This window comes from Ciona robusta, chromosome 6 (assembly GCF_009617815.1).
Source record: "Ciona robusta chromosome 6, ASM961781v2".
In the NCBI taxonomy this organism is placed as follows: domain Eukaryota; kingdom Metazoa; phylum Chordata; class Ascidiacea; order Phlebobranchia; family Cionidae; genus Ciona; species Ciona robusta.
In genome coordinates this window covers 666,251-688,542 of record NC_143240.1, presented here as the reverse complement: position 1 = coordinate 688,542, position 22,292 = coordinate 666,251, and the positions used below count along the sequence as shown (strand labels likewise).

The 22,292-nt window shown below is 36.0% G+C and overlaps 2 protein-coding genes across 3 annotated transcripts in view; both read left to right on the top strand.

The window, feature by feature from the left end:
• The first annotated feature begins 701 nt into the window (after positions 1-701).
• On the top strand, positions 702-4,060 carry LOC149734640 (disintegrin and metalloproteinase domain-containing protein 32-like). 2 transcript variants are annotated; one of them, XM_089879904.1, is made up of 4 exons: positions 702-1,832; positions 2,298-2,376; positions 2,999-3,135; positions 3,714-4,060. In XM_089879904.1, exons 2-4 carry the CDS (start codon positions 2,357-2,359, stop codon positions 3,839-3,841), a joined length of 285 nt encoding a protein of 94 aa, XP_089736030.1. In that variant the 5' UTR covers positions 702-1,832; positions 2,298-2,356; the 3' UTR covers positions 3,842-4,060. The 2 variants fall into 2 exon arrangements, with proteins under 2 accessions (XP_089736030.1, XP_089736031.1); XM_089879905.1 differs by lacking the exon at positions 702-1,832 and having other exon boundaries at positions 1,839-2,376.
• Positions 4,061-4,248: 188 nt separating this feature from the next.
• Positions 4,249-22,292, top strand: part of LOC149734639 (uncharacterized) — a 40,637-nt gene continuing 22,593 nt past the window's right edge. The window contains exons 1-24 of the mRNA XM_089880205.1: positions 4,249-4,421; positions 4,780-4,928; positions 5,408-5,616; positions 6,008-6,138; positions 6,565-6,781; positions 6,869-6,988; positions 7,437-7,548; positions 8,088-8,343; positions 8,828-8,897; positions 9,644-9,766; positions 10,229-10,405; positions 10,931-11,152; positions 11,366-11,512; positions 12,162-12,252; positions 12,940-13,133; positions 13,375-13,501; positions 14,079-14,217; positions 14,538-14,642; positions 14,996-15,184; positions 15,786-16,031; positions 16,400-16,556; positions 17,614-17,776; positions 18,050-18,162; positions 18,223-18,357. Of these exons, the coding sequence (XP_089736331.1) occupies positions 4,317-4,421; positions 4,780-4,928; positions 5,408-5,616; positions 6,008-6,138; positions 6,565-6,781; positions 6,869-6,988; positions 7,437-7,548; positions 8,088-8,343; positions 8,828-8,897; positions 9,644-9,766; positions 10,229-10,405; positions 10,931-11,152; positions 11,366-11,512; positions 12,162-12,252; positions 12,940-13,133; positions 13,375-13,501; positions 14,079-14,217; positions 14,538-14,642; positions 14,996-15,184; positions 15,786-16,031; positions 16,400-16,556; positions 17,614-17,776; positions 18,050-18,162; positions 18,223-18,357 (3,697 nt within the window). The 5' untranslated portion in view covers positions 4,249-4,316. The remainder of the gene's footprint in view (positions 4,422-4,779; positions 4,929-5,407; positions 5,617-6,007; positions 6,139-6,564; positions 6,782-6,868; positions 6,989-7,436; positions 7,549-8,087; positions 8,344-8,827; positions 8,898-9,643; positions 9,767-10,228; positions 10,406-10,930; positions 11,153-11,365; positions 11,513-12,161; positions 12,253-12,939; positions 13,134-13,374; positions 13,502-14,078; positions 14,218-14,537; positions 14,643-14,995; positions 15,185-15,785; positions 16,032-16,399; positions 16,557-17,613; positions 17,777-18,049; positions 18,163-18,222; positions 18,358-22,292) is intronic.

Here is a 22,292-nt window from a genome sequence, read left to right as displayed (position 1 = left end):
GTTCAGATTGTCAGCTATACATAAAAGCAAACAAAATATAATTACTCACAAAGTTATCTGGTAACAAGAAGCGTATGAAACAGCATCCATATAGTATAACGATTCGCTGTCCCATCGGGTGAGAATAAATAAGTTACATTCCTTTATTAAAAAAAGAAGTTGTAAGAGTATAGTGTGCCGTCTTAGGCCACCCTATTAAATTGTTGCAAAATGTTTAAAGATTTTGTTTTCGCCATTGTATATGTACGATTCAAGAACGCGCGAGCCGTCAAAATATTTAGTCACACAGAAAAGCAGTAAAAATAATTATTACAAGTTACAGACATTACATTAGGATAAGATGGTACATTTTTATTCTTTTATCGTTCCATCAGGTATAGAAAATAACGAACATTTACAGAATTATATAACCGTATCTTGACGTCTATAAAAAGGCATTGTTAATATAGCGTATTTTGTGCTAACAATATCCATCAGACCCAACAGTTCTATATTTTATATTTAAATTATTGAACTGAAATTACTAAGCACAACCTTCGAACTAGAGGAACCTTTGCACATGCGTAATCATCGTTACGGACATGCGTAATCCTCGTAACGCGCAGGTGGTGATGCATTACCGGATCTGGAAATCATGATTCTGCCGTATTTGCAATAAATAGACGAACCGAATGAAATATAGATTATTCTTTTAGCACTTAGTGGTAAGTTATGATGTGTTTTGCATAAGTCAAGTTCTTAATTTTTTTTTTATTTGAAATATTTTCTAAATCTTCGCTACCGTAATCGAAGAGACAAATAAAAGTTATTATTATTTTGTTTTCAGCCAAAAGATGGAGTTTCCGGGAGTTGCCAAGATACTAACGTTAATATTGGGTAAGTGTATAGTTGATACGATATTGGGATAATATTCGTATTCTCTGTATTGCCACTCCGCATCGTGGCAAAGTGGTTAGCAAGTCTGTCTGTAACCCAGCGTAGTTAAGGCTCACCGCTGCTACCATTGTGGGCGTATGTATCCTTGGGCAAGACACTTAACGGCAATTGCTTCAGCCCAGTGGTTACTAGTTGGTTGTCTAAATTGTAATCCATACAGATAAAATCCATGCGCAAAGTTACATATACGTGGTAACTCGTAGGCTAGCACGAGGTCTATGAAACAGAACAGCCGTGTTATAACGATTGTCGTTTTCCGACGACGCAAAATACGTTATATTTTAATTCGTATTTGGTTTTAATAAATTCTAATTATAATAACCATTTCTTTTTAGTGATCTCATTCACTCACAAAGTTGAAAGGTAAGCTTTTTGAAATCTGTTTCATATAAGCCCTATCAGTTTGATTGCTTAGTTATATAGTAGGGTGGGAAAAATGGGACATCTTAATTTCATACCATTTCTCGTCCCAATTGGTAATATACAGGGAATATTAAAAGAATTATAAAACCATATACCCTCACGACTCCCATGGACCGTTGTTAATTGTTTAAAACACGATTAGGATATTTAAATATTAGGTGCTAAAGGTGTCCCGTCTTACACTACAGTGCTGTATTTCTGCGTATTGTCCTTTTGTTTGTGATATAATATGCGCAGTCCTACGGTGGCAATTATGTACTTTTACAGTTTCAGTTTCTAGAAGAAAGTCATTATACAAAAAAAACTTATTCAGAAATATTTATATTTTATGACTATTTAATTTGGGGATTCCCAATTCGGTGTTTTTTATAACAATCTGTATCTCCTGTTATAAAAATGTAACATCGGCATTCATTATGTAGTTTAAAACAAACTAACGTTTTTGTTTTTGTTCCTCAGCGTAACACAATTCGGTAAGTTTTATATTTATTTTATTAAAAAAAGCAGATATTTTCTACTAAAAATATTTGTCTGTATATATATCTTGATTTAATTTACCCTTATTTCAATTGGAATCGTCAGGTTTTAGGTTTTAAACCGCATTTCCCAATCTTCTATTGTTCGTGGCTCTTTCAGAGGTTTTAGTCCCCACTCCAAAGTAAAATGGCCTAAACTTGATTTTAACATATATGGCCTATATAAACCCAAAACATCATTATATTTTCGAACCATGATCATAATCACACCAGCCTCCATGAAGTATTGGTTAAAACACATTGTCAAGGTTCGTTCTGCCATTGTATATTGTATTTTCGCAATCACATTGCTTTTTTTACATTTGTCAGAACACATTTGTCTTTTGCAAGGATCTAATAGCATTAGACTTGCTTCAACGCAGTGGTCACTAATGGGTTTCTAAAATGTTTTATATTATCTAGAGAGAGATAACTGTTATCAAGAAGATGGTTTTACACCAAAGACTTACTTTGCGTTTAAAATGGAAGGCTCATGTACCAGGTTGTGTATTAATGTAATGCGCTTGTTCTAAATCTTACATAAGTGTGCACACTAAACTGTTTATTGTAAACTTTGGTGGAATTTCTTTTGGGGGGTTTTGTTTTTCCATCCGGCGCCGTGGTGTAGTGGTTAGCGCGCCTGCCTGTAACCCAGAGGCAATGGGTTCAAGGCTCGACGCTGCTACCATTGTGGGCGTATGTGTCCTTGGGCAAGACACTTAACGGCAATTGCTCCAACCCAGTGGTCACTAATGGGTTGTCCAAATTATCAGCCATACATAAAAAAAAGAAAAAATCCAAAAAAAAAATAATTACCCACAAAGTAACATACATGGTAACTCGTAAGCTGGCACGAGGTGTTAAACCCGTGTGATAACGACTGTCGTTTGCCGGCCACGCGAGGATAAAGTAAGTTACATTACATTCATCATGCTCCAATCTTTGGATCAATCTTCTTTAAGGCCGAGTCCCCTATTGTACGGGTTGTGTCCTTACACACACTTTTCTTCCAGTTAGAACTTTAATATGTTTAATTAAATGTTTTTACCTAATTTACATTGTGTTGTCTCTAGGGTGTAACAGACACGCATTTTATCTAAATCATTCTATCTTTTTTTCTCTAGATTTCACATCTGTTTTGATGGCCACCTGATTGATGCATCTTGCCCCCAACTTCCTGAACCAAGAGCTTTTGACCAAACTACACAGCAGTGTGTAAACCCTGCTATAGTACCTGGATGTCTGTATCTTATTTCATCAGGTATGTGGATATTTGTTTAGTCTCATGGCATGGCACAGTGGTTAGCGCAATTGTCACTAGCACAAAGGGTTACAGGTTCGAGGCTCGCTGCTATTACGATTTTTACTTAAGCAAGACACTTGCTCTAACCCAGTGGTCCCTTATGGATTGTTAAATTTGTCCACCATACAATAAAAAAATGTATCCAAAAGATATTGTCTTCATGCCTGATGCTGCTACCTTTGTATATATGTGTCCTTGGGCAAGACGCTTAATGACAATTGCTCCAGTCTAGTGGTCATTGTCAGCCATACAAAACAAACAAAAATTTACATTCATGGTAACTCATTAGCAAGCACAAGTTATATTTAATATATTGTCATAAATAATTGTATCCAATTTTGTTGTAATTATTTGTTATTACATCATACTAACTTGATAATAACTAAACATAAATGGCTTGTTTGTTTTTAACTGTGAGCGTGTTTTAACAACTGTTGTTTTGTCGCTATATCCTGTCTATTCGTTTAAAATATTTCTAAGTCTTCGCTACCGTAATCGAAGAGACAAATAAAGTTATTACTACTATTTCTATACAGACGTTTGTAATCCGGAATGTGCTAATGGTGGTATATGTTCAAGTAACAACACGTGTTCTTGCCCAACTGGTTACCATGGATACAGATGCAATTACAGTAAGAACATGTTGTCAATATTTCTAATGTAATATATAGCCAATGGCTCAGTGGTTCATAGGATACCAGGTTCAAGTCTCAATGTTGCCATCATTACTGGGCGCATGTATCTTTGGGCAAGACACTTAAAGGCAATTGCTCCAACCCAATGGTCACTTATGTGTTGTCTAAATTGTCAGTCATACAGTAAAAATAATTAAAAACAAAGTTGAGTGCTTGATATTATTTATGGCAAGAAAAGCCACCATGTACATAAATTATCGAAGCTTGCATTCTAATTTAAGTTTCCCTACTACATAAGCATAAATATGTAATTAAATGCTGTAGAATTTTCAATGTGAAAAATACAGAAATAAAATGCAGTATGCAATATTTTAAAAAATACAAAAAAAACTTAAACTTTTTAAATATTAATTTAATAACTTTAAAATACAAACAGAAAAATATGTGAAGAGTCAATACGACATAGTGGATACAAGCATTGGAATATCAGGAAAAATATGTTCCATGTTTGGCCCTGGTAATGTCATCACATTTGATGGAGATGTTTTTGAGTTTCCCGGTCAATGTCAATATGAAATGGTCTCTTCTACTGGGGTGTATGACTTTAAGGTAAAATTTGTTCTGCTGTTTTTGATTTGTTTTATCGGTGCTGTGCAAAAGTGGTTAGCATGCCTATAACTCAGAGGTTATGGGTTCAAGACTCATCGCTGCTACCATTGTGGGCATTGTGTCTTTGGTCTAGATGCTTAACAGCAACTGCTTCAACCCAGTGGTCACTAATGGGTTGTCCAAATTATCAGCCATACCTAAAAAAATGAAAAATACAAAACAATAATCACCTACAAAGTAACATACTTGGTAACTCGTAAGCTGGCAGGAGGTGTATGAACACCCGTGTTCAACAACTGTCATTTTCTGGCCACGCAAAGACAAAGTTTCATTCATTCATTCATTCATTTGTCTTTAGGTTCTTGTACGAAAAGATCCAGCTTGTGTGGCAAATCAAAAGTATGTTTACCCTGGTTTTGACTGCAACAAACTGGTCACAATATATATTGCTGTTTCCAACATTAAAGTGACAATTTCCAAGTCTGCTGTAACCAAGAACACACATAGGTAAATTAATGTATATTTTTTTATAAAATTTCATGAAAAATTATCACTTTTTTCCAACATGTACACAAATGAGTATGTGTTTATAGTTTCTGTATAGGAAGATGCAATAACAATATCACTTTTGAACAACATCTATTTTCCTAATAAAAAAACTGATTTGGTACTATCAATCTAGACATAGAAAGAGCATTTTAAAAATTATTTTTAGACAAATAGAATACCAAGCTAAAGTAAAAATAGGTAAATCATAAATAAAAATAGTTCAATTTTAATTAAAAATTTGAAGGTTCTATAATATTAAATATAGTATATTTAAGGCCGTAATCACCCACAAAGTTACATACATAGCAACTTTAAAGCTGACACAAGGTGTATGAAACAGAACACCTATGTTATAACGACTATCATTTTCTCCCTCAAGGATAAAGCAAGTTACATTCATTCATTCTTATGACTTTAATGTACTTTGTACTTCACAGTCTGCTTCTACCTTATGATGGAGATGGTATTTTACTGAGCAAAATTCACCCTTATATCATATTTGTGCTTGGTGACATGACGTTGAGGTTTGATGTTATCTCAAGTGCAGTTCATGTTATTATCAACTCACACCGGTACCAGAACAAGACAGTTGGTTTATGTGGAAACTTTAATGGAGTCAGTTCAGATGATCTTGTATCTAAACAAGGTAAATGTGTTTACTGTATAAGTTTGATAATATTAAACATAAAAATACTTGATAATAACTAAACATGAATGGCTTGTTTGTCTGCTAGGTGTAGCGACCACACTTATTTTCTTTCAAATAAATGTAAATATGTTTTTAACTGTAAACGCTTTATAACAACTGTTGTTTTGCTACTATATTAACTTTTACAACTCTTAATTTCCCTCCTTACAGAGAAAAATACAAAAAAATGTTCCAAAGGGTTGCATGCATGCTAAACAACTGGTTAGCAGGCACAGAGTGTATGATACAGGCACTCTAGAAGTGTATGATACAGGCACTCTAGTATTATAACTCTTGATTCAATCCACACAAGGATAAATGCATAGTGATAATAATTTGCTCCAAACAGGCATTACGATACCTGATGTCGGTCACGCTCACAGATTTGCAGCAAAAACATGGATTGAAAGAGATGTGGACGAGACATGCCATGACGATGCAGTAATTACTGATGACTATGATAGCTGCAAGCAGACGCAGGTAATATCACCACCATATCCAGTGGTAGCATCAAATCTGATATCTTTTTGTTTAGAGTCCCCTTTTGTTAACCCTTATTCATTAAAAAATATATCAAGATGCATGCTTTAGCCAGGATGTTCAATGCTCGTCACTGCTACCATTGTGGGCGTATGTGTTCTTGGGCAAGACACTTAACGGCAATTGCTCCGATCCAGTGGTCACTAATGGGTTGTCCAAATTATCAGCCACAAACAAAAAATAAATGAAAAAGTTCTACCCACAAATTAATATACTTGGTAACTGGTTAGCAATCACACGGTGTATGAAACAGAACACCAATGTTATAACGACTTTCGTTAACTCATTGCCCAGTGCTCTACTTTATATATAAATGTGTTATATTTAATTAAAAATTGAATATAACCTTTACGAATTTTCCTACAGGAGGTTATTGACATTTGCAACATTTTCTGGGAGCACTTTGGCAGTTGTCATGGCTTCATGAATCCCAGCAAATTTTACAACCTCTGTCTTGAAGAGTTGTGTAGATGTGACTACCAAAACAATCCACACTGTCAGTGTAATGTAGTGACCACTTATTCAAGATATTGCGCAATGGCAAATGGTCGAGTACCAGAATGGAGATCTCTTGTTCAGTGCCGTAAGAAACTGTTTTGACTTATTTTAATAATATTTTTTGTCATTCCTTGATCCTTAGTAACCCCTTATATTTTTTTGTTTATTTTAGCGCGAACATGCGTAGCTGGCCACCAATGGAAAGAATGTGGAGTTGAATCTCCACAAACTTGCCTTATGCCCAATTTTCTGGAAAACCAAAGATGTTTTGACCGATGCCACTGCCCAGATGGTAAGTTATAGTTATCATACAAATTTAGTTTAGGTGTAGTGACCACATCCTTTTTTCTTCTAATTAAATGTAAATATATTTTTAACTGTAAGCGTGTTTTAACAACTGTTGTTTTGTCAATATATCCTGTCTTTTCGTTTTAAATATTTCTAAATCTTTGCTACTGTAATTAAAAGGACAAATAAAATTAATAATAACATATATTAATTTCGAAACCAGCAATTTTTGGAGTTACAAATTTTAATTTAACAAAAACATGTCAAAAACTTTAAGAGGTTGACTTAGTAGGGTCCCTAGAAAAAGCTGACGTTCCTTAAATTAATAAAGCTTAGCAGGGGCTGTATGTTAAAGTGACCTGTTTTAAATTTGTTAATTTCCTAGTTTGTATATCTAATGTTGCAAAAGCTCTTCAGAGTTTTATATAACTTAAATTTAATTTTCCATTCAGGTTTATATGAACATAATGGTGCATGTGTGCCTCTTGAACAGTGCCCATGCATACACAGAGAATTGGAATACCAAACTGGCACAGTACATAGTATCTACAACTGCAATGAATGGTATGGGTGTTTTAAATATTTTAATACAACCTTCAATTAGAAAAATATGTTTTATTTATTTTGTTATGTTTAATTTTGGAGCAAGCAACTTAAACATCAAGTAGGTCTCTCAGTTGGTTAGCGCGCCTGCCTCTAACCCAGAGTTTCAAGGCTTGTGCTGCTATCATTGTAGGCGTATTTGTCCTTGAGCAAGACACTTAACGACAATTGCTTCAACCCAGTGGTCACTAATAGGTTGTCTAAATTGTCACCCATACTTAAAAAACAGTAAACAATCACCCACAAAATTACATTCATGGTAACTCGTTAGCGGGCACGAGGTATATGGAACAGGTAACAGACCACCCGTGTTATAACGATTGTCGTTTTTCATCCACGCAAGGATAAGGCAAGTTACATTACATTCATGGGTCTATTCATACAGAAAACATAAAACAATTTAAAGAAACACAATCATCCATAACGTAATCATTCTACCTTATCCCACAACGCGATTAAAAAGTTTCCAATATTATTCTAACATTTCAAATAAATTACAGTGTGTGCTATGCTGGTCGCTGGTTATGTGGAACCTCTTTGTGCCCTGGCATGGCCCAAGTGCACGGATACGCCCACTACAAAACATTCGACGAGAAATTTTACACATTTGAAGGCCGTTGTCAATATGTGTTTGCACGCGATAACGCATCAAACGAGTTTGCCATGTATCTTGAGACTTCCGAATGCGGTATAGATGCAGGAGTGTCGTGCACTAAGTCTTTCAGTATTGTGTTCCGACAGAATAACTTTATGCAAGTAAGTTTGTCTATTTTATGCTGATGTCTGGCACAGTGAAAAGCAGATACACAGTTTTAATGTGCTGATAATATTACATTAAAGTTATAAATAGGTAAAAGACACAGATTTCTGGTCAGTTTTACAAACATATTGGCCGATGTGTAAAATCAGCTTTTTATTCAAAAAGTTTCGCTTAAATATTTCAGTTATTTATATGTGTATGTAACTCTATTATCATTGTCTAATAGAGGACACGGGTTCAAGGTTTGACCCTGCTACCCCAAGAGGCATTTTCCTTGGCCTAGTCACAAGACAGATAGATTTACCAAATTGTTATCTATATAGAAAAAAAAAGAAATTCCAACTGTCCACAAAGTTACATATGTGGTAACCTGTAAACGGCATGAGGTGTATGAAACAGAACACCTGTGTTATATGTTGTTGCCCTGCATGGCAATGATTAACGATAAACAAGCATTCAATTCATGATTTTATTTATTAGGAGATAACCTTTAGAGAAGGCTTTGGAGTGACAATTAACAGATATGACATTCAACTTCCATATCAAAGCAGTAAGTAGCCATTATTATAGGTGCCTTACTATACCAAATTGTGGTAGACAATCTTGCTGTACAAGTTTTAATTTAATATAACTCCTAATCACTGTGAGTTTTATAACTGCAGTTTGCTTTTAATCTGTTTTCTTAGATGTTTCTAAATATTGAATGAAATGAATGAATGAATGAAATTTATTTCAACTCTTCGGTCACGATAACGAAGAACAAGAGAGTTGAAAAAAAGCGAAAAGACGGGTAGTAACGTTAAAACAACAGTTGTCAAAACACGCTTATTGATAAAAAAGAAAGAAATAATGTTTTGGATAAAAGGCGTCACCGTTACACCCTACAGACGATACATTGTCAAAATTAAATAAATAACATTTAATTAAACATATTATATTATTATGTTTATTGTCATAATCAGAGAGATATATGTTATGTTTACATACATGTTTTATTATCAAACAACATTCTGTGCTGTGTTTACAAAAAAGCTATAATATGTGTATCATCTATAGGGAGTAACGGTGACGCCTTTTATCCAAAACATTATTTCTTTCTTTTTTATCAACAAGCGTGTTTTAACAACTGTTGTTTTACCGTTACTACCCGTCTTTTCGCTTTTGTCAACTCTCTTGTTCTTCGTTATCGTGACCGAAGAGACGAAATAAATTTTATTCAACCACTCATTCATTTTACCATGTATAACAATAAGTTTATAATGTTTTGTCTTATTAAATAACACACTCCGTTTTCAGATGATTTATACATCTTCCGTGAATCTTCTCTTTATATTACTTTATACCACTCAACAACTGGCGTTGATATAACTTGGAATGGTTATGGCTCACTGTATGTTACTGTTCCTCCTAAATACAAAGGTAATTCAATCACATTTTTGTTCAATAAAATCTTAGGATGTTTTAATAAAAATAACTTTTGATTTTTGTCAGTTGATAAGAGTTAATTTATATTGTATTGTGTGTTTGCAGCCACGCTTTTATTTGAAACTTTTCCTTAATTTCCACAGTAATCTTACTATAAACAATCACCCTGCTAGGTAGACATGATATATGGCATATTTGTCTGAATATTAAGTGTACAAACAATAGCCATTCTAAACAATGATAAACTAAAACAGTTGTTTAGGAACTGCTTTACTAACAAAAATGACAAAAAAGTTTAATTAAGAACATGTTTATAATTCCCATAAAGTAAAACTTTATTAGAGCCATTGTATTATTTTGCAACAAGAGCTCTTTAAAAAATATGTATCCTGGCAAGTAGCAATTACAGCAGAATAAAACTTTTTTTTTTGTTTTTGATGTTTTTAATATTTCAAGATAAATTGCGTGGACTGGCTGGGAATTACAATGGGAATGCAATTGACGACTTTATGTCATCCTATGAGATGTTGGAGAGTACTCCTGCATCATTTGGGAACTCTTGGAAGATGAATAAAGATTGTCCTGATGTTCCGGTTGAAATATTGGACGCTTGTGAAAAAAATAGTGACAAAGGTAAAAACAGATAAATACAAAAATTACTTAAAATGAATTTAGTTTCGAAGTAAACACAAACCACGCCTATGTATTAGTTACTGACCATTTGGGGGAAAGAAAAATCATTTTATGTTATAGTTTCACAAATATTATGAAACATATAACTTATTTGTAACCTAAATCAAGTTTGGACATTGCGTATAAAACGAAAATATAGTTACTGGTCTAACTAAATTTCAGGTATGCCTTTTGGGTTGTCTAAATTGTCAGCCATACATAAACAAAAACTCCATAAAACTAATTACTAACAAAGTAACATACATAGTAATTCGTAAGTGGGCTCGAGGTGTATGAATAGAACACCCATGTTCCTTATTAGAAGTCACAAAAAAACAATCATTTACAAAGTAGCATATATGCATAGTAACTCCTAAGCTGGCACGAAGTGTATAAAAACCTGTGTTATAACGACTGTCATTTTCTGCTACACGATGATAGGGCAATTATTCATTTAATAAAACATGTTATGTTTATTTTTCAAAGAATTTCTTGCAATGACTGCGTGTCACAGTATTTATGGTTCAAGATTCTCAGCCTGTCATCTAGTAGTAAACCCTGATGTTTACTATAAGATGTGCATGTACGAGTTTTGCGAATGCCAAAAAGAGCTCAATTCTCAGTGTATGTGTGACGTGCTTGCTGTGTATTCACACAAATGCAGTTTGGAAGAAATATACTTGGATTGGAGAACTCCTAGCTTTTGTGGTAAGATACTTTTAGTTTGTTTATTAGCGCAAAATTACATATTATATTTTTAAAGTGTTCACTTACACAAAAATAACACTACCTTTTGCCTGCATTTTCTGAAAAGAGTGATGGATTTTTTTAAATAAAATGCTTCTAAGTCAAAATTAGAAATTAAATGTCACAAAAATAAAAAAAAGCAATTAAACTTACACATTATTTTTATTTCTGCAGATATTACGTGCAAGGGGGGCCAGAAGTACCATGTGTGTAGCACTGGGTGTGGGAAAAACTGTCGCTCCCTCTCTATTCCTGAAAAATGTAAATCACGCTGTGTAGAAGGATGCAACTGTCCAGATGGACAATACCTTAACCCATCAGGTTTTCTTATTATTTTGCATATATACACTTTTGTATGTGGGTGAGGTCCTTGTCGAAGACCTAGAATTTATGTCAGACTTAGCCTTTCCCCAACACCCAGGCTGCTTATGCACAGTTTTCTTGTATCAGAGTGACCAAAGCCACAACTGATACAGGGAAAATGTGCATAGTGTTTATTTTCTTGTGAAATGTACACCACAGTAATTTGCCAATAAGGTTAATGATAAGTTTTAGGTTCCACGTTAATTCAAAGCTACCAAAAACTGCAATTTAAAAGTGCACAATATAAAGCTGACAATTCGTTATTTCAAAGTTAATAAAACTTAAAGTAGGGTTTAAACGATTGCTGATAATTTAAAAATACAAACACAAAGTTTGGATATAAAGTTGATAATATGTAGGTAACAGTTTCTAACTCTTAACCTCTTAAGCCAATAAACTTGTATAAATATAACCTTTAAACCTTAGTCATTACCTCCAAGTCTCCACTTGATTACTTTTTAGATTTAAATTAATATATTTTAAATGTATAAAGCATTTGACATACTAAATAATTTTGTTTTAACTCATCAATTTGTTCTGTCATGTATAATTTTATTTTTAGTTAGGCAAATATTTTTTTATTGTATTTTATCTATTTAAAATCCAGGAGTATGTGTTGATGATAGTGAATGTCCATGCTATCACCTTGGTAGTTGGTACCATCCTGGCCAAATGTTACATGCACCTGGAGTCTTATGGTAAGTTATTTTTATACCAACATTCATAACTATATATGCTTGTTTGCAATATTAGATCGGATCTATCTAAAGTTAAGGGCTGATCTGATTCGTTTTAAGCGATAGTTTTACTACCAAAACTTGCCATTTTTGACAGACATATTAACTAGGTTATTGATTAGAGCAGTAATTTGATGTTCACACACTAATGAGTTGTTCAAATTTACGTGGTAACTCTAAGCACCAAGTGTATAAAATGAGACACCCATATTATAACTATTGAGTTACCCTGAAATAAATATGAAGTAAAATCATCTTATAAAATTTTACATTAACTATCTGTAACCAATAACATTTATATTTTTGTCCGGCGCCGTAGCATAGTGATTAGTGCGCTTGCCTGTAACCAATAGGTACTAAGTTCAAGGCTCGACACTGCTACCATTCTGGGCGTATGTGTCCCTGGGCAAGACAATTAACGACAATTGCTCCAACCCAGTGGTCACTAACGGTTGTCTAAATTATCAGCCATACATAATAAAATGAAATAATCCAAAAAAAATAATCACTCACAAACTAACATACATGGTAACTCGTAAGCTGGCACGAGGTGTATGAACACCCGTGTAATAATGACTGTCGTTTTCCGGCCACGCGAGGATAAAATAAGTTCTATTTATTCATTCATTCATTCATTTATATTTACAGCCAATGCATTAGAGGTCGCATACAATGTGAAGGAATTCAAACTCTGCCATCAATTTGCTTGGAAGGACAAATCTTCCATAACTGTACAGAGAAACTTCTAAACAATCCACACACTACACAAGTCATGGGTGCGGAATGTGCAAAAACATGTCAAAATAAAGACCTTCCATGCCCGCTGTCGCTCTGTGTTTCAGGTAACGGACAACTTCTATATTTGTGTAATACTTATGTTGCTACCATTGTAAGTGTATATTTCCTTGGATATGATACTTTTTCCCTTTTCTGTTTAATTGCAAATTCAGACCATAGTTACCAATGGAATGAGCATTAAACAATAAATGTCTCCACCAAAAACGCACACTTACAATGGTTTTGGTGTATAACTAGGTCTGGAGGTAACTATTCCCCCTATGCCATGCTAAAAAATTGTTTCAGGTTGTGCTTGTCCTGATGGGTATGTGTGGCAAAGTGACCGATGTGTTCTACCGGATGAATGTCCATGCTACCACAACAGCAAGGAATATGCTACTGGTTCTTCTATAACCGTTGACTGCAATACATGGTAAGAAAGAGTATTTGACTATTTTATTACCCCTGTAGCTCTTGCTCCATCACAAATTAGACTTGTTTTAAACACTTGCTAAATATTGGGTATCTTGACTGCAATACATGGTAAGAAAGAACAAATGACAATTTTTTTACCCCTGTAACTCTTGCTCTATGACAATTTTGACTTTTTTAAAACATTGTTAAATATTGGGCATGTTGACTGAAATACATGGTAAGAAAGAATATTTGACTATTTTATAACCCCTGTAGCTCTTTCTCCATCACAAATTAGACTTTTTGTAAACACTTGTTAAATATCCGGCATGCCCAGAGTTTCAATCTTTCATGGTTTGTACTCCCAGTTTAAAGGCTCTTAACACCTATTGTCCCATACTCAACCAATAGTTGAGATATACTTGTTAAAATCTTCAACTAATTAAAAAAAACAGGTTACAAGCAATATGCGCCTCTTTTTTTCAAATAACTCACTATTAGGGCACTGGGCAACCATTAAAACTTCGCACCACTTTCAATAACCTTGTTTTTTATAACCTGACCCAAATTCAGTATTACCTTTTTATATATTACAGTAACTGTACATCTGGTCGTTGGGATTGTACTAGTAATGTATGTGGTGGTGAATGTAGTGTAGTTGGTGAAGATCATTTCCATACATTTGATGGCGCTTGGTTCGATTTTACTGGAGACTGCGAGTATATTCTTGTTACGGTAATTTGTTTATTGTAAAAAAACAAAAAAGTATTATTTTTAAGGATATTTACTCTAGCTTATTGGTGATCTAAATTGTTAGCTGTACATATAAAAAACGAATTATGTATGTGGTATTCATAAGTGGGCATAAAGTGTGGGGAACAGAACACCTTTGTTATAACGATTGTGTTTGCCCTGCTACGCGAGAATAAACAAGTTAAATTGATCAATTACCTTCTGTATTTCTGTTTTAAGCAAGACAATCAACAAAAACTTCATAAAAATCCATATAAACTTTTCCAATTTTGAATGAGTAAAGTATCTCAATGTATTAACAGGATGAATGTGGTTCCACTGCAGGAGTTTTTAAAGTTACTTTTAAGAAAAATCCATGCACTACTCTTGGTTATGGCTGTGCAAAAACAGTCACCCTGCAACTAGGGGTTAGTATTTTAAAATTAATAATATTTTCTTATAAAAGTTATTCTGCTATTTTAAAATTGAATTTTTTTGGGTGTGTAAATAAGACAAATTGGACCATGCTTTGCTAAAGGTTTCATATACAGTTTTTATAAATTTTCCACACTACTGTAAGTTAGTACAGTTTCATAAAAAACCATAACTGTATTGTGGCTAGACACATAATTCAAGATACTTTTTTATATATTCTTTCTTATTTTATTAATGTTTTCTTTGTGTATTTCAAACAAATAGAACAAAATTATTTTCTTTTTTGTGCAATATAATATATTACATTTCGTTTAGTTTTTTTCCAATTTCAAATATTTTTACCCAGATGTACCAAATACTTTTGGAGTCAAATCAAACCCCTGAAGAAACAACATTGGCAACCTCTAATGGTATCGATGTTCATTATGAGATACTGCATCGTGGTTTTTACTGTATTATTACAACCAGTATTGGAGTAACTGTGTTTTGGGACCAAGCCACTAGAATTTATGTCCGTGTGGCTGCTTTTCATAGCGTAAGTTTTAATTTTATTTATAGATATTTATTTTGATTATTTGTGATTATAGATCAGTGGTTCTTAAACTTGTTTGTGTGCTTTACCGTTTTAACAAAGGTAGTTATCAGATTCATTTATTGAAAGCAAATACAACTAATTACATCAGTTATGTTTAATGCGACGGATGCGCTAGCTTTTTGGCAACGAGTTGTTTAATTTCTGGTAAAGTACTACAATTGGCACAATTTTTCTGTCTCTTTAACTGATGTAGACTTTGATTGGTGGCTCATTTACCCCCTATATACGAGAAATTTACCCTAAGGGGTTTTAGAAACGCTGTTATAGATATTTATGCTAAATTGATTACAGAACTTACCTCTAGCTTGCGTTGCTGTTGTTTTTATTGTACGCGTGTGTGTCCTTGATTGAGACGCTTAACAACAATTTCTCAAACCCACTGGTCTCCTGTCTAAATTGTCTACATTTAAAAAATCTTAATTTCCATTTGGTGTAAACTTACCAGGCAAGATTTGTATGGAACATAACATTTTATAACTACCATTGTTGTCAAGCAAGGATAAATAGATTACATTCTCTCATCCAATTTTTAAACATTTAGGGAAAGTTATGTGGTTTATGCGGTGACTTTAACCACGACCAAAACAACGACTTGCTCATGAGAAGCCAAGAAGTAGTTACAAGTCCCGTCGACTTTGGTAACAATTGGCGATTAATGGACACATGCCCACCGATTTCTGTGAACCACACTGAAGAAAACTGTGACAAATATCCTGAAAGAAAAGCATTCGCAATCACGCGGTGCAATGTGTTAGAAGGACCAGATTTTGCTGCCTGTCGAAAAGAAGTATGTGTAAACTTCTTTACCTATTTATGTATTTAGCATAGTTTCTTTATTCGCTCTCAAAGGGGATAAAAATTTTTGGCGAGATCTTACTATAACTTTCCCATATATACCGAAAATCTTATCTATTTTAGTCATATAGTAAATTTAAAACTGTAGCAAAACTAAACCAAAGAAACTTTTGGGATTAAAGAGTAAAAAACACATAAATATCACCTACAAAGTTACACACAGAACAACTCCAAAGTGGCACGAGGTGTGTAAAATATTGAAATAGACACCTGTACTATAACCATATTATTGCTATGTTGTGTGAGGATAAATAAGCTTCATTCATTAATGGTGTAAATTATTTTTACCTGTTTTTACAGATTGATCATCTGAAATATCTTGAGCATTGCTTGTCGGACACGTGTGGTTGTGAAACAGGCGGTGATTGTGAATGTTTTTGCACAGCAGTTGCAGCATATGCACACGTGTGTAGTCAAAAAGGAATTGTTGTTGACTGGCGAAACCCAGACAGATGTCGTAAGTTATTAATTTCTAATATTTTTTATACATTTTTTGTTATTTAACCCAAAAAAGAATATGTAATGTTTAGCCTAAAGCATGGGAATTGTTTAAATTGATATTTGAAAATTACCCGCTCTGTGACTGCCATAATACCTTTAACATTTAATGATCATTACTCCATACTTATTTGTTAGCAGTACTGAAAGTACTTAAAAACAATTCAAAACGTTACAAGCATTTTTATTAGCATGAATAGGCTCTAAGTAACAGTAGGCCTGTGTTATGTTTCTATTAGAAGTTTGACTTAATTAAAATAAATGGCTCGTTTGTCTGCTAGGTGTAGCAACCACGCTTTTTTTCTTCCAACTAAATGTAAATATGTTTTAACTGTAAAGTTAAAAACTCTAATTTTTCTAATTATTTCCATTTCTAATTCTTTGGTACCTGATGAAAGAGAGAAATAAAGTTACTATTATTATTATTATTATAGTAGTATAGGGGAAGATGGGACACCTTTTCATTCTATTTTCTCGTACACTTTGGTAGTAAACAAAGAACATTCAAGGAATTATAAAACCTTGTCCTCGAGACTTTCATAGACCGTTGTTAATTGTTTAAAACACGACCAAAATATTGATATATTTTGTGCTGAAGGTGTCCCATCTTCCCCCACCCCACTATACATTATTATAATGGATGTTGTTGCCTTGCCACACAAGAATAAATAACTTTTATTTTTTCATTAACTTAATAAATCTCAAAACACAGAGTATTTGTAGCTATCATTTATGCTGCATACTTGGCCAGGCATACTATAGTTCTTTTCTTTACAAAAATAGTATAGTAGGGTGGGAGAAGATGGAACACCTTTGACACATAATAACCAAATACCCTGATCATGTTTTAAACAATTAACAACAGTCTATGGGAGCCGTGAGGATAAAGTTTTATAAACAATCGTTAAATGTTTGTTTACAACCAAATTGGAAGAGATAATAAATTGTAAAGGCTTTCCCCACCCTACCATACATTATAATGGTGGTACTGATTAACATATGCTTTTGTTATATAGCAACCATGTGTGAAGTATATAACAGAAACGATACATGTGAATGGAAATATGAAGAATGTGGAACGTCCTGTCCTGATACTTGTTGTGACCAGCAACAAGCCAATTGCCCCCTCCCATGCCTTGAAGGTTGCCATCCAAATTGTCAATTTGGATTCGTTTTTAGGTAATCATTGTACCTTTGGGTAATAGTCAAACTCTGGCCTAAACCACAGGTTGCAGGACTTGTCTTGCTGCAAGACACCGATATAAACTGAGATAATGAAACAATTTTGCGTAATTCAAGTCATACGGCATGCATTGTAATAGAACTTTTCTCATAAAGAAAATGAGCTAATGATATTCATGTATTTTTTACAAAGTAATCAACCAACTTGTTATACAAAAGTCCTTAATTTATCATAAACCATTTTTGCTATAAACATTCCATAACAAATAGTGAAGAGAAAGGCACCTGCATACCTTTATCTGATTGTGAAACCTGTGCTCCAACTACAACAGTCGTGACTTCAACACCAACTACAATATACACAACTACTAAAGCTGTAACATGTAAGAATTTGAAAAAAGCAATTTTGGTTGTTACACAACCCTAACACTATTTTTCTATAGATACAGCAGTATCTGAAACAACACAGACACCTTCAATGACTGTTACAACAACAGCTGTGCCTGTAACTACTATTACCACAGGAGTAACAAGTTTAGCACCAGGTACCACCTTGGCACCAACAACAACTGGACCTGGTCAGACTACTTTGGTACCAACAACAACTGGACCTAGTCAGACTACCTTTGCACCAACAACAACTGGACCTAGTCAGACTACCTTGGTACCAACAACAACTGGACCTAGTCAGACTACCTTTGCACCAACAACAACTGGACCTAGTCAGACTACCTTGGTACCAACAACAACAACTGGACCTAGTCAGACTACCTTGGTACCAACAACAACTGGACCTGGTCAGACTACTTTGGTACCAACAACAACTGGACCTAGTCAGACTACCTTTGCACCAACAACAACTGGACCTAGTCAGACTACCTTGGTACCAACAACAACAACTGGACCTAGTCAGACTACCTTGGTACCAACAACAACTGGACCTGGTCAGACTACTTTGGTACCAACAACAACTGGACCTAGTCAGACTACCTTTGCACCAACAACAACTGGACCTAGTCAGACTACTTTTGCACCAACAACAACTGGACCTAGTCAGACTACTTTGGTACCAACAACAACTGGACCTAGTCAGACTACTTTTGCACCAACAACAACTGGACCTAGTCAGACTACTTTTGCACCAACAACAACTGGACCTAGTCAGACTACTTTGGTACCAACAACAACTGGACCTAGTCAGACTACCTTTGCACCAACAACAACTGGACCTAGTCAGACTACATTGGTACCAACAACAACTGGACCTAGTCAGACTACTTTTGCACCAACAACAACTGGACCTAGTCAGACTACCTTTGCTCCAACAACAACTGGACCTGGTCAGACTACCTTGGTACCAACAACAACTGGACCTAGTCAGACTACTTTGGCACCAACAACAACTGGACCTAGTCAGACTACCTTGGTACCAACAACAACTGGACCTAGTCAGACTACCTTTGCTCCAACAACAACTGGACCTAGTCAGACTACCTTGGTACCAACAACAACTGGACCTAGTCAGACTACCTTTGCACCAACAACAACTGGACCTAGTCAGACTACCTTTGCACCAACAACAACTGGACCTAGTCAGACTACTTTGGTACCAACAACAACTGGACCTAGTCAGACTACTTTGGCACCAACAACAACTGGACCTATTCAGACTACCTTGGTACCAACAACAACTGGACCTAGTCAGACTACCTTTGCTCCAACAACAACTGGACCTAGTCAGACTACCTTGGTACCAACAACAACTGGACCTAGTCAGACTACCTTTGCACCAACAACAACTGGACCTAGTCAGACTACTTTTGCACCAACAACAACTGGACCTAGTCAGACTACTTTGGTACCAACAACAACTGGACCTAGTCAGACTACCTTTGCACCAACAACAACTGGACCTAGTCAGACTACATTGGTACCAACAACAACTGGACCTAGTCAGACTACCTTTGCTCCAACAACAACTGGACCTAGTCAGACTACCTTGGTACCAACAACAACTGGACCTAGTCAGACTACCTTTGCACCAACAACAACTGGACCTAGTCAGACTACTTTGGTACCAACAACAACTGGACCTAGTCAGACTACTTTTGCACCAACAACAACTGGACCTAGTCAGACTACCTTGGTACCAACAACAACTGGACCTAGTCAGACTACCTTTGCTCCAACAACAACTGGACCTAGTCAGACTACCTTGGTACCAACAACAACTGGACCTAGTCAGACTACCTTTGCTCCAACAACAACTGGACCTAGTCAGACTACCTTGGTACCAACAACAACTGGACCTAGTCAGACTACCTTTGCACCAAAAACAACTGGACCTAGTCAGACTACTTTTGCACCAACAACAACTGGACCTAGTCAGACTACTTTGGTACCAACAACAACTGGACCTAGTCAGACTACTTTTGCACCAACAACAACTGCACCTAGTCAGACTACTTTGGTACCAACAACAACTGGACCTAGTCAGACTACTTTTGCACCAACAACAACTGGACCTAGTCAGACTACCTTGGTACCAACAACAACTGGACCTAGTCAGACTACCTTTGCTCCAACAACAACTGGACCTAGTCAGACTACCTTGGTACCAACAACAACTGGACCTAGTCAGACTACCTTTGCACCAACAACAACTGGACCTAGTCAGACTACTTTTGCACCAACAACAACTGGACCTAGTCAGACTACTTTGGTACCAACAACAACTGGACCTAGTCAGACTACCTTTGCACCAACAACAACTGGACCTAGTCAGACTACCTTGGTACCAACAACAACTGGACCTAGCCAGACTACCTTTGCTCCAACAACAACTGGACCTAGTCCTACTACCTTGGTACCAACAACAACTGGACCTAGTCAGACTACCTTTGCACCAACAACAACTGGACCTAGTCAGACTACTTTGGTACCAACAACAACTGGACCTAGTCAGACTACTTTTGCACCAACAACAACTGGACCTAGTCAGACTACTTTTGCACCAACAACAACTGGACCTAGTCAGACTACTTTGGTACCAACAACAACTGGACCTAGTCAGACTACCTTTGCACCAACAACAACTGGACCTAGTCAGACTACCTTGGTACCAACAACAACTGGACCTAGTCAGACTACCTTTGCTCCAACAACAACTGGACCTAGTCAGACTACCTTTGCTCCAACAACAACTGGACCTAGTCAGACTACCTTGGTACCAACAACCACTGGACCTAGTCAGACTACTTTGGTACCAACAACAACTGGACCTAGTCAGACTACCTTTGCTCCAACAACAACTGGACCAAGTCAGACTACCTTTGCTCCAACAACAACTGGACCTAGTCAGACTACTTTTGCACCAACAACAACTGGACCTAGTCAGACTACTTTGGTACCAACAACAACTGGACCTAGTCAGACTACCTTTGCACCAACAACAACTGGACCTAGTCAGACTACTTTTGCACCAACAACAACTGGACCTAGTCAGACTACTTTGGTACCAACAACAACTGGACCTAGTCAGACTACTTTTGCACCAACAACAACTGCACCTAGTCAGACTACTTTGGTACCAACAACAACTGGACCTAGTCAGACTACTTTTGCACCAACAACAACTGGACCTAGTCAGACTACCTTGGTACCAACAACAACTGGACCTAGTCAGACTACGTTTGCTCCAACAACAACTGGACCTAGTCAGACTACCTTGGTACCAACAACAACTGGACCTAGTCAGACTACCTTTGCACCAACAACAACTGGACCTAGTCAGACTACTTTTGCACCAACAACAACTGGACCTAGTCAGACTACTTTGGTACCAACAACAACTGGACCTAGTCAGACTACCTTTGCACAACAACAACTGGACCTAGTCAGACTACCTTGGTACCAACAACAACTGGACCTAGTCAGACTACCTTTGCTCCAACAACAACTGGACCTAGTCAGACTACCTTGGTACCAACAACAACTGGACCTAGTCAGACTACCTTTGCACCAACAACAACTGGACCTAGTCAGACTACTTTGGTACCAACAACAACTGGACCTAGTCAGACTACTTTGCACCAACAACAACTGGACCTAGTCAGACTACCTTGGTACCAACAACAACTGGACCTAGTCAGACTACCTTTGCTCCAACAAAAACTGGACCTAGTCAGACTACCTTGGTACCAACAACAACTGGACCTAGTCAGACTACCTTTGCACCAACAACAACTGGACCTAGTCAGACTACTTTTGCCAACAACAACTGGACCTAGTCAGACTACTTTGGTACCAACAACAACTGGACCTAGTCAGACTACCTTTGCACCAACAACAACTGGACCTAGTCAGACTACCTTGGTACCAACAACAACTGGACCTAGTCAGACTACCTTTGCTCCAACAACAACTGGACCTAGTCAGACTACCTTGGTACCAACAACAACTGGACCTAGTCAGACTACCTTGCACCAACAACAACTGGACCTAGTCAGACTAC

Bases quoted from the DNA above. Each gene is read 5' to 3' on its own strand.
- LOC149734640 (XM_089879904.1), top strand. From the start codon at position 2,357: ATGGAAGGCTCATGTACCAG. The intron at 2,377-2,998 runs GTTGTGTATTAA...TTTTTTCTCTAG, and splicing joins ATGGAAGGCTCATGTACCAG to ATTTCACATCTGTTTTGATG. The intron at 3,136-3,713 runs GTATGTGGATAT...ATTTCTATACAG, and splicing joins TCTGTATCTTATTTCATCAG to ACGTTTGTAATCCGGAATGT.